A 13,080-nucleotide genomic window follows, 5' to 3' on the forward strand; every position below is an offset into this window, starting at 1 on the left:
CTGCTACTGGTGCACGTTTCCACATATTTCCACAGCGCACGTGGCATACCGTACACTTGTACTTATAATAGACATGGTATACACGTGTACCATATATTAGACCTTCATCAGACCTCGGCCTACCATGACAACCTATCGACACTCCATGATCTGAATGCAGGGGCACTAATGGGTGACAGAGGAAACCCCTCCCTCTGTAAACCAATGAGGCGGTGCAAGTGCTATTGATCATAACATCTATGGAATTAAAATTTAGCAAATATATATCTTTACAATAACATTTTAGAAACAGGTTATTGAGTCCCCAGGGATTCCAGTCATGTCTATATCATTATATATCAATACCTACTTGAGGTTTCCTTTTGGCAGGCTTACATACTGAAGCCTCTTTTCTTAAAGGATCCTACAATGTCACAACAATAATATACCGTATATACTCGAGTATAAGCCGACCCGAGTATAAGCCGAGACCCCTAATTTCAACCCAAAATCCCAGGAAAAGTTATTGACTCGAGTATAAGCCTAGGGTGGGAAATACCTCATCCCCCCCTGTCATCATCCAGACCCGTCATTAACATCCTCATCATCATCCCCTTGTCATCATCCCACACATCCCCCCTTCATCATCCTCTTATCATCCCACACATCCCCCCTTCATCATCCCCTTATCATCCCGCACATCCCCCCTTCATCATCCCCTTATCATCCCACACATCCCCCTTCATCATCCCCTTATCATCCCGCACATCCCCCCTTCATCATCCCCTTATCATCCCACACCCCCCCCTTCATCATCCCCTTATCATCCCGCACATCCCCCCTTCATCATCCCCTTATCATCCCACACATCCCCCCTTCATCATCCCCTTATCATCCCACACCCCCCCCTTCATCATCCCACACATCCCCCCTTCATCATCCCCTTATCATCCCGCACATCCCCCCTTCATCATCCCCTTATCCCACACCCCCCCCTTCATCATCCCCACCCCCCTTCATCATCCCCACACCCCCCCTTCATCATCCCCACACCCCCCCTTCATCATCCTCTTCTCATCAGTCTTCAACCTGCGGACCTCCAGAGGTTTCAAAACTACAACTCCCAGCAAGCCCGGACAGCCGATGGCTGCCCGAGCTTGCTGGGAGTTGTAGTTTTGAAACCTCTGGAGGTCCGCAGGTTGAAGACCACTGCGGGTGGGGGAGTTCACTCGAGTATAAGCCGAGGGGGGTGTTTTCAGCACGAAAAATCGTGCTGAAAAACTCGGCCTATACTCGAGTATATACGGTACACTAATTTCTGGCACTTACCTTCTTCCAACTGCTCCAGATTTTCATAATAACAACCATCAAATTTGAGCAAATCTACACCCCAGTCAGCAAAGGTTTGTGCATCCAACTCATAAAATCCCTGGCTTCCTGGATATCCAGCACAAGTCTTTATGCCAAGATCCTGATATATTCCAAGCAGTAATCCATGGAAGTGAACCTGGGTGTATAAAATGACAAAACATGCAGTTATACTGCAAGAGACAAGGTTTACAAGTTGTACATTTATCCTTTTTTTTTTTTGCTAATTCGTTGTTGAAAATCATGTTTATTTTTTTCAACATAAAACTTAATAAAATGACCTTTAAACTTTACTAGACATAGTGCGTTTTATACAGAGCATTTGTACATAAGTAGGATCATACTCTGTATTCTACTCCAGAGTTGTTCTTTTATTGCAGAAAGTAAATCTGTCACTTTCAAATTTACTATAGTAAATGGGGTTATCCTAATATTTCAAAAAATATATTATCTATTTACAGAATAGGTGATAACTGGCTGAATGGAGGGCTCCGAGCACTGGGACCCGCATCTATCAAGAGAACAGCACAGTATATAGAGTACGGTGCTCGGCAATGTTTGAAATTCCAATAGAGAGTGAATGGAGTGGTGGCAGAGCATGTATACTGTTACTCCAGGGCTGTAGCTCCCATGAGACAAGTGAGGCGATCACCTCAGGCGCATTGTTGCAAGGGGTCGCAGCAACCAGGACTGGATTGGCCCTGGCCGATGCACCTGCTTGCACAGGGAGTCTGGCACACATTACACTAGGCAGTGCTTCCCAAATGGGGTGCCAGGACACTCTGGTGTGAAATATGGCGCTAAGATTTTTTGATTTTCCTGCCCAGGCCTGGGCACCTGTGAATTAAAGGCATGCAAGCTGGGCTGGAGAGAAGCCTTTGTGCAGTGCCGGGACGGGTGATGCTGCCGATCCAATCCTCGTGTATCCTCCCTCTCCTGTGGAGCAGCTCTGGACTCTGGATTCTCCCGGGTCCCTCAGCAGAATGAAGGAGCAGGGGCGGCGCTGACAGAGGCCTACTCAGCTTCAGGTACTGAACCCCTGCCCTTCTGTCACCCCTCTACACCCCTGTACATCCCTCTGTCACCTGCTGTAACCTCTCTTCACCCCTTTGTCACCCCTGTAATACCTTTACACCCGTTATCCCTGTATGCCCTGTCATCCATGTACACCTCTCTGACACCCATGTGCACCCCTCTGTTTCCCTTCTGTCTCCCAAGTACACCTCTGTTACCCCAAGTACACCTATTCACCCCTGTACTCCTCTACACCTGTAAAAGGGGTGAAACCGGGGCCAAGCTACCTACCTACAGGGGGTGGCACAATTTTCTGTTCTTGTCCAGGCACAAAAAAGGGCTAGCTACAGCTCTGTGTTACTAAGTTCATTATTGGACAAGGGACTTTCATTCTCTTGATCACTAAAGTGGTTGGATCCCTTATAATCAGCAAGTTATTACCTATCCTGTGGACAAGTGATGACTTTAGATCTTGAGATATCCTCTTTAACCACTTATTGGCATTTACCTTACAACAAATTTTGTTTTGTTAATATATTCAGAATGGCAGCACCCACTGTATATTTTAACACTGGACAGGCTCTTGACAAGAAGCACCTATAGTATTCTTTAGTGTATTCCCTGTCAGTTCAGGAAGTGCAGTAACACAGGACTGCCTATGTGTTGGTTCAAAGAATTTTAGGAATCTGAGAGACTTGCTCTTCTATACAAAAATACAAAGCCTCTTAAAGGGGCAGTCCAGTGAAAAACTTCTCTATTAAGGATAGGGGATAAGTTTCAGATCGCAGGGCAGAGCCGGAGATTGCCGAAGGCAGCGCTCCGGCTCTGCCATAGAGTTGTATTGAGGGGGCATGTCAGCTGGCGCTTCGTGCGGTGGTCAACACGCCCCCTTCCCACGGGCTGCCGGGGCCCCGTACAGGAGATCGCCGGGGCCCCCGTACAGGAGATCGCCGGGGCCCCCGTACAGGAGATCGCGGGGGGCCCTAGCGATCTAACCCCCTGCGATCTAAAACTTACCTTAGGATAGGGGATGTTCAGCACTGGATATCTCCTTTAAAAGGAGTTATCCAATGTGTGTGTTTTTTTAATTTTTTTTTTGTTTGCCAGGAGTGCAGCAAGAAAAATAAACTTTAACCTACCTCCCACCACTCCCCTGGTGCCACTGGAATTGGCCTTCCATCCTTCAGCCCCGGCTTAAGAAGAATGGGGTCAAAGGATGGGAGACCGGGGTGGGCTGGGGGTGAATACAGATGAGCTCCCCGGTACCAATGTGCGCTAAGGCGCATTAGGAATAAAACTATTTCCAACACTATAGTATACTGGGTTTAGTGAACTAGCTGTCAGATTCTCTTTAAAAGGGGTATTCCATATTTTATTTTTATATATCAACTGGCTCCAGAAAGTTAAACAGATTTGTAAATGACTTCTATTAAAAAATCTTAATCCTTCCAATAATCATCAGCTGCTGAAGTTGAGTTGTTGACATCTCTGCTTGTCTGGGAACTGCACAGAGTAGAATAGGTTTGCTATGGAGATTTGCTTCTACTCTGGACAGTTCCCCAGACAGGTGTCAGAGAGACAAAGAACAACTCAACTTCAGCAGCTCATAAGCACTGAAAGGATTAAGATTTTTTAATAGAAGTAATTTACAAATCTGTTTAACTTTCTGGAGACAGTTGATATGTAAAATGTTTTTTCCTGGAATACCCCTTTAAGTGCTTTTGCTGAGCCATGAAGATGGAGTAACACTCCTTGCATCAGCTCTCCACTCCTGTTGGCAGATGTGGGTGCAAGTGGGGATTATCTAGTTAGGACAACCTCTAGATTGTGTGGACCAGTTATAGATATCAGTGTAAAGGAAAACAGAGTAATTGTTATGTCATGTACCTAAACGTGTGAATGCACAATGAGGTATAACTTACATAATCAGCTAATTTCTTGATCCCTCCAGGAAATCTTATGGGATCTGCTTGCAATCTGTGTTTTTCATCCCGGGCTGTAGCTAGCCAGCAGTCATCAATGCACAGGTACTTGTATCCAGCTTTTAACCATCCATTTGATACCATCATATCTGCCATCTGCATAAAGAGCTGTTCGCTGGAAAATATGGTCTTATTAGAAACAGTGGCATACTATGCTGCGCTTTATAAGCAATCAATAAATTAATTCCTGGACTCCTTCTTTAAAGAGGACCTGTCTGCTCTCCTGATAGGTCTGTTTTAAATTAAATACTTGCATTCTCTATAAAATTACAATTCGGGAGCATCTTTTCATTAAGCTCTGCAATGGGCCAATTCAAAAAGTTATTCCCAGGGGTGGGATTCAAATTTAAATGGGGTCTCCAGTGGGAAAAAAAAAATTTCCAAATCAATAGGTTCCAGAAAGTTAAGCAGATTTGTAAATTACTTCTATTAAAAAAAAATCTTAATCCTTCCAGTACTTATCAGCTGCTGCATACTACAGAGAAAGTTGTGTAGTTCTTTTCAGTCTGACCACAGTACTCTCTGCTGACACCTCTGTCCATGTCAGGAACTGTTCCGAGTAGGAGCGAATCCCCATAGCAAACCTATCCTGATATGGACAATTCCTGGCATAGACAGAGGTGTCAGCAGAGAGCACTGGTCAGACTGGAAATAACAACTCAACTCCCTCTGTGGCATACAGCAGCTGATAAGTACTGGAAGGATTAAAGAGTTTTAATAGACGTAATTTACAAATATCTGTTTAACTTTCTGGAACCAATGGATTTGAAAAAAATAAAAAATGTTTTCCACTAGAGTACCCCTTAAACAACTGCTTGACTGACTAAAACATAGTGCTGTATAGCACACTGCAGAAACTTATCCTGAACATTATCAAATAAAACAATAATATATAACATAATCAGTAAAACCAGAACTAATTTTAATAAATAAAACCAGAACCAAGCTCGGCACATAAATACAGTACCAGAAAAAAGCTCAGTATATACACAAGCTCAGTACATAAGTGCAATAACAGACCCAAGTAAGGTCAAAGTACAGTAGCAGAACTAAGTACATGAACACAGAAGCATACCCAGCCTAAAATTTATTTAAGGTGTTTAAACAAAATTTTGCATTACATTTTTGGAGGTACAACCATGTTTTACATTTTCACAGGCGCAGAAATAATTGTTTAACTCCTTAAGGACGTAGGGCGTACATGTACGCCCTACGCCCGATCCCGGGGTTTAAAACGGGGTCATGCCGCGACCCCGCATCACACCAGGTCGGTCCCGGCTGCTAATCATAGCCGGGACCCTGGGCTAACAGTGCGCGGCATCGATCGTTGTGACGCGCGCTGTTAACCCTTCAGACGCGGCGATCAAAGTTGACCGCCGCGTCTGAAAACAAAAGTAAACGCGTGCCGGCAGCTCAGTTGGGCTGATCGGGACATCGCTATAAAATCACAATGTCCCGATCAGCTGGGACGAAGGCGGAGGTCTCCTTACCTGACTCCGCGGCGTCCGATCGTTGATTGATTGCTCCAAGCCTGAGCTACAGGCTTGAGCAATCGAGCCCCTATCTGACTGATCCGTACAAAGCTATTGCTTTATATGTGGTATCGCCGCGTGCGAAAATTTCCGAACTATAGAAATATATCATTAATTAAATTGCACGGTCAACGGCGTACGCGCAAAAAAATTCAAAAGTCCAAGATAGTGTATTTTTGGTCACTTTTTACATCATGAAAAATGAATAAAAAGCAATCAAAGTCCAATAAACACAAAAATGGTACCGATAAAAACTTCAGAACACGGCGCAAAAAATGAGCCCTCATACCGGCCCGTACGCGGAAAAATAAAGTTATAGGGGTTAGAAGATGAGAATTTTTAACATATAAATTTTCCTGCAAGTAGTTATGATTTTTTTCCGAAGTACGACAATATCCAACCTATATAAGTAGGGAATCATTTGAACCTTATGGACCTACAGAATAAAGATAATGTGTTATATTTACCGAAAAATGCACTGTGTAGAAACGGAAGACCCCAAAAGTTACAAAATGACATTTTTTCTTCAATTTTGTCGCACAATGAATTTTTTTTTCCGTTTTACCGTGGATTTTTAGGCAAAATGACTAATGTCACTGCAAAGTAGAATTGGTGGCGCAAAAAATAAGCCATCATATGGATTTTTAGGTGCAAAATTGAAAGGGTTATGATTTTTTAGAAGGTGATGAGGAAAAAATGAAAATGCAAAAAATTGAAAAACCCTGCGTCCTTAAGGGGTTAAACTAGTTATAGAATTATATTAAATATCTGAACCCCTTGGCAGAATGCAGTACATATATTATATAATGTATTATATACACACACATATATAATATACACACACATCACTGCCACCAAGGTGCGGTACATTCACCTTGCTGCAATAGTGCAGGTTCAACAGAGGCAAAATTACTTCTGTCCTAGCAGTTAAACCCCTTAAATGCCAAAGTTAAAAGCTCCAATGTCTGCTATCCTAGTTCACCTAGTTCAGCATTAGGCTCACAGGTGCAATACAGAGGTGCATGAAAACAAAGAAATTGCCATATATTTTTGCAGCAATCAGGCACAAACAGGGGTTCCCTCCCAATAAAAAAATAAGTCTTAAAGGGGTTATCCAGCTTAGAAAAATGTATCCCCTATCCAGGGTGCCGGGCTGGAGATTGCCAGGTGGTCCCAGCGATTGGACCCCCGTGAACTGACACTTATATCCTGTCTCATGGATAGGGAATACATTTTTGTAAGCTGGCCTAACAAAATGGATGATTATGATACAGCTCACCATCTCCTATGAGTGAATGCTTTTCACTGGACTGCCAGCTCCAGGTGCAAGGGAGTCATGTAGCCGTAATACAATGAAAGGAAACCGCAAAAGTCCAATCTATAGGGGAAGGTCCCAGATGGATAGGATCCAGCACTCCAGAGTGGTAAAAAAAAAAAAAAAAAATCACATCTTTATTGTAAATCCATAGAGATAAAAATATACAAAAACTGTATTAGATAAAACCACCGACGCGTTTCATCTATCCTTTATCAAGATATGAACGCCATAGATAAATAACAATCCTTTATAACTACCGCCTCCTCATCAAGCACACACCTGAGTACCGCCTCCAGCATGGAAGATTAACTCTTTTAGAGCCAACACACAATAATATAGGTGAAATTTCATATACACTTAGAACTTTGGTCACAACATTAGTTTGTGTTTGTCCGTTTTGTGCTAATCATCTAGACACGTTAAATATGCACATTTCAGAATTTTATATGTATAAAAATATATGCCGATTGAACTGCCATACTACATTCATGTACACACGATGCTGGATAGGTGTATATGAAATTTAATCTATATTATTGTGTGTTAGCTATAAAAGAGTTAAACGGGTATTCCAGGATTTTTTTTTATTTGACTATGCTACAGGGGCTGTAAAGTTAGTGTAGTTCATAATATAGAGTCTGTACCTGTGTGTGACGGGTTTCCCACAATTCTTATGTGATTTTCACCCCACTATTTATTTTTATCAGCATACAAAATGACTGTTGTCACAGATTTTTCCCAGCTTGCAATGTGGCCGAGACCTGACTCACTAGTCAGCTGATGACAGGGAGCCTGTCTGCTTCAGTGGGTGGAGGGATCGCTTGGTGGGAGAGAGAACAACTGCAACTAATGCAACAGCTGTAGGCACCCTGTTTGAAAACCACAGGTCATTTGTTTCAATGGGTGGGGTGACTGATGTGTGGGAGGAAGGAAAATGGAATAGTGGGATTTGTAGTCATAAAAAGAAAAGCCAAACAGGAAATACTAGTTCACAAAAAGCTAACCACAGTATTATGGTAATCTCACAACATAGCCATTTAAATCCAGGACAAGCGCAGATCCTTCCTAAGCATGTCCATTACTGTCTGCCAGGTACGTACTAAAATCACCTTATGGTGGATAACCCCTTTAATCTTCCATGCTGGAGGCGGTACTCAGGTGTGTGCTTAATGAGGAGGTGGTAGTTCGAAAAGATTGTTATTTATTCATTTTTCAATGGCGTTCATACCTTGATAAAGGAGAGACGAAATGCGTTGGTGGTTTTATCTTATACAGTTTTTATATTTTGCATATTTTTATCTCCATAGATTTACAATAAAGATGTGATTTCTTCACCACTCTGGAGTGCTGGATCCTATCCATCTGGAACCTTCCCTATAGATTGGACTTTTCCCACTCCTTTATCCTCTTAACCCCTTAAGGACCCGGAGTTTTTCTGTTTTTGCATTTTCGCTTTTTCCTCCTTACCTTTAAAAAATCATAACTCTAAATTTTGCACCTAAAAATCCATATGATTGCTTATTTTTTTGCGCCACCAATTCTACTTTGTAATGACGTCAGTCATTTTACCCAAAAATCTACGGCGAAACTGAAAAAAAATAATAATTGTGAGACAAAATAGAAAAAAAACAAAACACCATTTTGTAAATTTTGGTGGCTTCCGTTTCTATGCAGTATATTTTTCGGTAAAAATGACACCTTCTCTTTATTCTGTAGGTCCATACGATTAAAATGATACCCTACTTATATAGGTTTGATTTGGTCATACTTTTGGAAAAAATCATAACTACAGGCAGGAAAATTTATATGTTCAAAATTGTCATCTGACCCCTATAACTTTTTTATTTTTCCGCATATGGGTGGTATGAGGGCAAATTTTTTGCGCCATGATCTGAAGTTTTTAGCGGTACCATTTTTGCATTGATAGGACTTTTTTCATGATATAAAAAGTGACCAAAAATGCACTATTTTGGACTTTGGAATTTTTTTTCGCGTATGCCATTGACCGTGCCGTTTAATTATATAAAATATATTTATATAATTCGGACATTTCCGCATGCAGCAATACCACATGTTTATTTTTATTTACAGTTTTTTTTTTTAAATAGGAAAAGAGGGGGGTTATTCAAACTTTTATTAGGGAAGGTGTTAAATGATCTTTATTCATAGGGGGCTATAACACTGCACTAACTGATCTTTTATATTGTTCAATGGTTTCTCATAGGAAACCATTGATCAATGATTCTGCCGCTTGACTGCTCATGCCTGGATCTCAGGCACTGAGCTGTCATTTGGCAATCGGACAGCATGGAGGCAGGTAGGGACCCTCCGATGGTCCTGTAAGCTGTTCGGGATGCTGCGATTTCATCGCACCAATCCTGAACAGCTCCCTGAGCTAACCGGCATTAGTTTACTTTCACTTTAGACAGAGCGTTCAACTTTGAACACTGCGTCTAAAGGGTTAATAGCGCATGGCACCGCGATCAGTGCCACGCGCCTGACCCGCTATGAACGGGAGTGGACTCATGACGTACCGGTACGTCATGGGTCCTGTAGGGGTTAAGGACCCGGCCAATTCTCATTTTTGCACTTTCGTTTTTTCCTCCTCCCCTTCAATTTTGCACCTACAGACCCATATAAGGGCTGTTTTTTTTTGCGTCAACAATCGTACATTACAATTACATTACTTATTTTATTACATAATCTGCTGAGAAACAAAAAAAATTTAATAAAAAATTATTCTACGGGTGATTTTAAAACAAAAAAAAACATTTTGTAACTTTGGTGGGCTTCCGTTTCTATGCAGTGCACTTTTTTTGTAAAAATGACACCTTATCTTTATTCTGTAGGTCCATACGATTACAAGGATACCCAATTTATGTAGGTTTTATTCTAGTTTACTGCTTAAAAAATAAAAATTATAACTACATGCACCAAAATTAAAGGAGTACTCCAGGAAGAGAGACTTGTCCTCCATACTGCCAGCAGTAAAAAAAATTAAAAAAAATAAAGATGTACATACCTTCCTTCGCTCCCCCGGTAACCCACTCCTGTCTCCGCCGCGATCCTCTTCCTGGTTGCCAGTGGTTGGTGAGTCATACTGCACTCAGCCAATCACCGGCCGCAGCCAAGTCCCGTCTTGGCCAGCTATAGGCTGAGCGGCAGTGTGACATTTTAGGGCCGGCACCTGCTGCGGCACCACTGCCGTTCAGCCTATCGCCGGCCGATGAGTGCAGTATGACTCACCGACCAGCAGCAACCAGGAAGAGGATCGCGGTGGAGACCGGAGTGGGTTACCAGAGGAACGAAGGAAGGTATGTATCTCTATTTTTTTTTACTGCCGGCAGTATGGAGGACAATTTTTCCATCCTGGAGTACTTCTTTAATATGTTTAAAATTGTCATCTTCTGACCCGTATAACTTATTTTATCTTTCTGCATAGGAAGGACTCTGTGCGCGCAGCCTGGATTCTCCAGTCAGGACCTCGCTCACCGGTTCATAGTAGCAGAAAAAGTGGCAAATATAAAACTGGATCCTTGTCAGGCGCAGTGCAGTAGAAGAAAGATCTGCAGGGATTCACTTCATAAGGTTTATTAAGAACACAACCGCAGCGCATTTCTTGCCTGTAAAGGGCACTTCATCAGGCAATGTGTATACCCTTTACAGCTGATCTATTATAAGCAGATATGCCATTCAGGAGTATGAAACAGCTAGGTGAGAAATTACCCAGCTTTTCTATGCTCCTTAAAGTCGTACACAACATTAACTGCAGGGGGAAGCGTCTTCTACCTGACGTAGGCATATGACCTGGGGCTGTGAGTTGTGCAAAAGAACCAGCCTGGGAGGTCGTAAGGCTGGCCCTCTCCTCACACTGTGATCGTGGGTTGGCGCTGGGAAGCCTATGTGGGCAGAGCTGGGCCTAGTTTCATGTAGGGGCCTGGAGCTGCAGCTCCATTCACCCCCTATGTTAATCCGGCCCTGGTCCTATCTCCATTGCGCAAAGCCGGTGTGAGGTGCAGAACTGTGTCCTATGTAGTTCTGCATTCGCCGGAGCATAGTGACATCACGGCTCCGCCCCCATGCGACGTCACACTGTCACGCCCCCTCCATAGGCTTGCATTGAGGTGACATCATATGGGGGCGGAGCCGTGACATCACTATGCTCCGTCCCCGTGATCGCTAGTAATCAGACTGATTATAACGGGGTGCGGCGTGGAAGATCACAGGGGTCACCAGTGGCAGGACCCCCACGATCAGGTATCTTATCCCCTATACTTTGGATAGGGGATAAGATGTCTTAGCGCCGGAGTACCCCTTTAAGGGGAAAAAGTTGGGTGTAACCCTGTGACCATTTCCAATCATATAAGGAGTTCCGCCTTTGTTCCATCAGTGAAGTCACAATGTATTGTGGCTTTGATGGGACCCATATATAAATTTAGCCTGGTGCTTTCCAAACAGCGTGCCTCCAGCTGTGGCAAAACTACAACTTCCAGCATGCCCGGGCAGCCGTATGCTGTTCAGGCATGCTGGGAGTTGTAGTTTTGCCACAGCTGGAGGCCCGCTGTTTGGACAACACTTCTTTGGCCTGATCTGTATAAGGCGAAGCCACTGACATCTACAGAATATATAGAATATACAGAAAAGGGATGCACCTGCCTGTGGTTCTCCAGCTGTTGCAAAACTACAACTCCCATAATGTCCTGACAGCCGTGACTGTCAGGGCATAATGGGAGTTGTAGTTTTGCAACAGCTGGAGAGCCTCAGATCCTGTAAGTGCAGACTGTATCTCGTGCCTGTAGCCGCCACTTCCTCGTCGCCCGTCCGCCCTGCCCTCACCTGATGCAGTTGTTTGGGTTCCTTACACAGTCCGTCTCACACATGAACCTCTCCCAGTGTAACCAGCCCATGACAGGGGTGCGGGCCAAGCCATTGTCTAGACCGGGCACTCCGGGCAGACACAGCAGGGCACCAAAAGACAGCAGCCACCACACAGTGTCCATCGCATCTACGAAGCACAAGCCTGCAGGATTCACTGTCAGCGTGCAGCCAATCAGAGCACAGGCAATCAGTGCACAGCCAATCAGTGCACAGCCTATCAATCAGCGCACAGCCAATCAGAGCACAGCCAATCAGTGCGCCGCTTCCGCTCTTCTGAAATATTATTAGTAAACATAGTGAATCTTCCCAGGATTGGGCAATTTGCACAGGCCTCCTCCCCGAACCTCCCCGGGTACACCTACTCTCCTCCGTTTCTCACCTCCTGCCCCGCCCCAACCTCCCTAGACACGCTCCCCCGCTGTAATGCCTCTATATATATATATACTAATATGCAGTGGGGTAACAATAAATTTGGGGGCCTCTAAGCTCCTCCCCCACAAGGTATGACACACCCACTCCAATAGACCCCACCCATACCAAATTACCCATACTGATATGCATTGCCCATAGGCATTTTCTTTGGATGTATGAAGAGCGTGTGTAAGTAATACTAACATTTGTTATTTTTTAACCCCTTAAGGACCGGGGTTTTTTCAGTTTTTGCATTTTCGTTTTTTGCTCCTTGCCTTTAAAAAATCATAACTCTTTCAATTTTGCACCTAAAAATCCATATGATGGCTTATTTTTTGCGCCACCAATTCTACTTTGTAATAACGTCAGTCATTTTGCCCAAAAATCTACGGTGAAACGGAAAAAAAATCATTGTGCGACAAAATTGAAAAAAAAAACGCAGTTTTGTAACTTTTGGGGGCTTCCGTTTCTACGTAGTACATTTTTCGGTAAAAATGACACCTTCTCTTTATTCTGTAGGTCCATACGATTAAAATGATACCCTACTTATATAGGTTTGATTTTGTCGGACTTCTGGAAAAAATCATAACTACATGCA

At 43.4% G+C, this 13,080-nt stretch overlaps 1 protein-coding gene across 1 annotated transcript in view; it reads right to left on the reverse strand.

Moving 5' to 3' along the window:
- GLA (galactosidase alpha) overlaps positions 1–12,224 on the reverse strand; it is a 31,110-nt gene extending 18,886 nt beyond the window's left edge. The window contains exons 1-3 of the mRNA XM_056537696.1: positions 12,030–12,224; positions 4,284–4,458; positions 1,309–1,486 (exon numbers count right to left, since the gene is read on the reverse strand). Of these exons, the coding sequence (XP_056393671.1) occupies positions 1,309–1,486; positions 4,284–4,458; positions 12,030–12,193 (517 nt within the window). The 5' untranslated portion in view covers positions 12,194–12,224. The remainder of the gene's footprint in view (positions 1–1,308; positions 1,487–4,283; positions 4,459–12,029) is intronic.
- Positions 12,225–13,080: the final 856 nt, after the last annotated feature.

The sequence above is a fragment of the Hyla sarda genome, chromosome 9 (assembly GCF_029499605.1).
Source record: "Hyla sarda isolate aHylSar1 chromosome 9, aHylSar1.hap1, whole genome shotgun sequence".
NCBI classification, from domain to species: Eukaryota; Metazoa; Chordata; class Amphibia; order Anura; family Hylidae; genus Hyla; species Hyla sarda.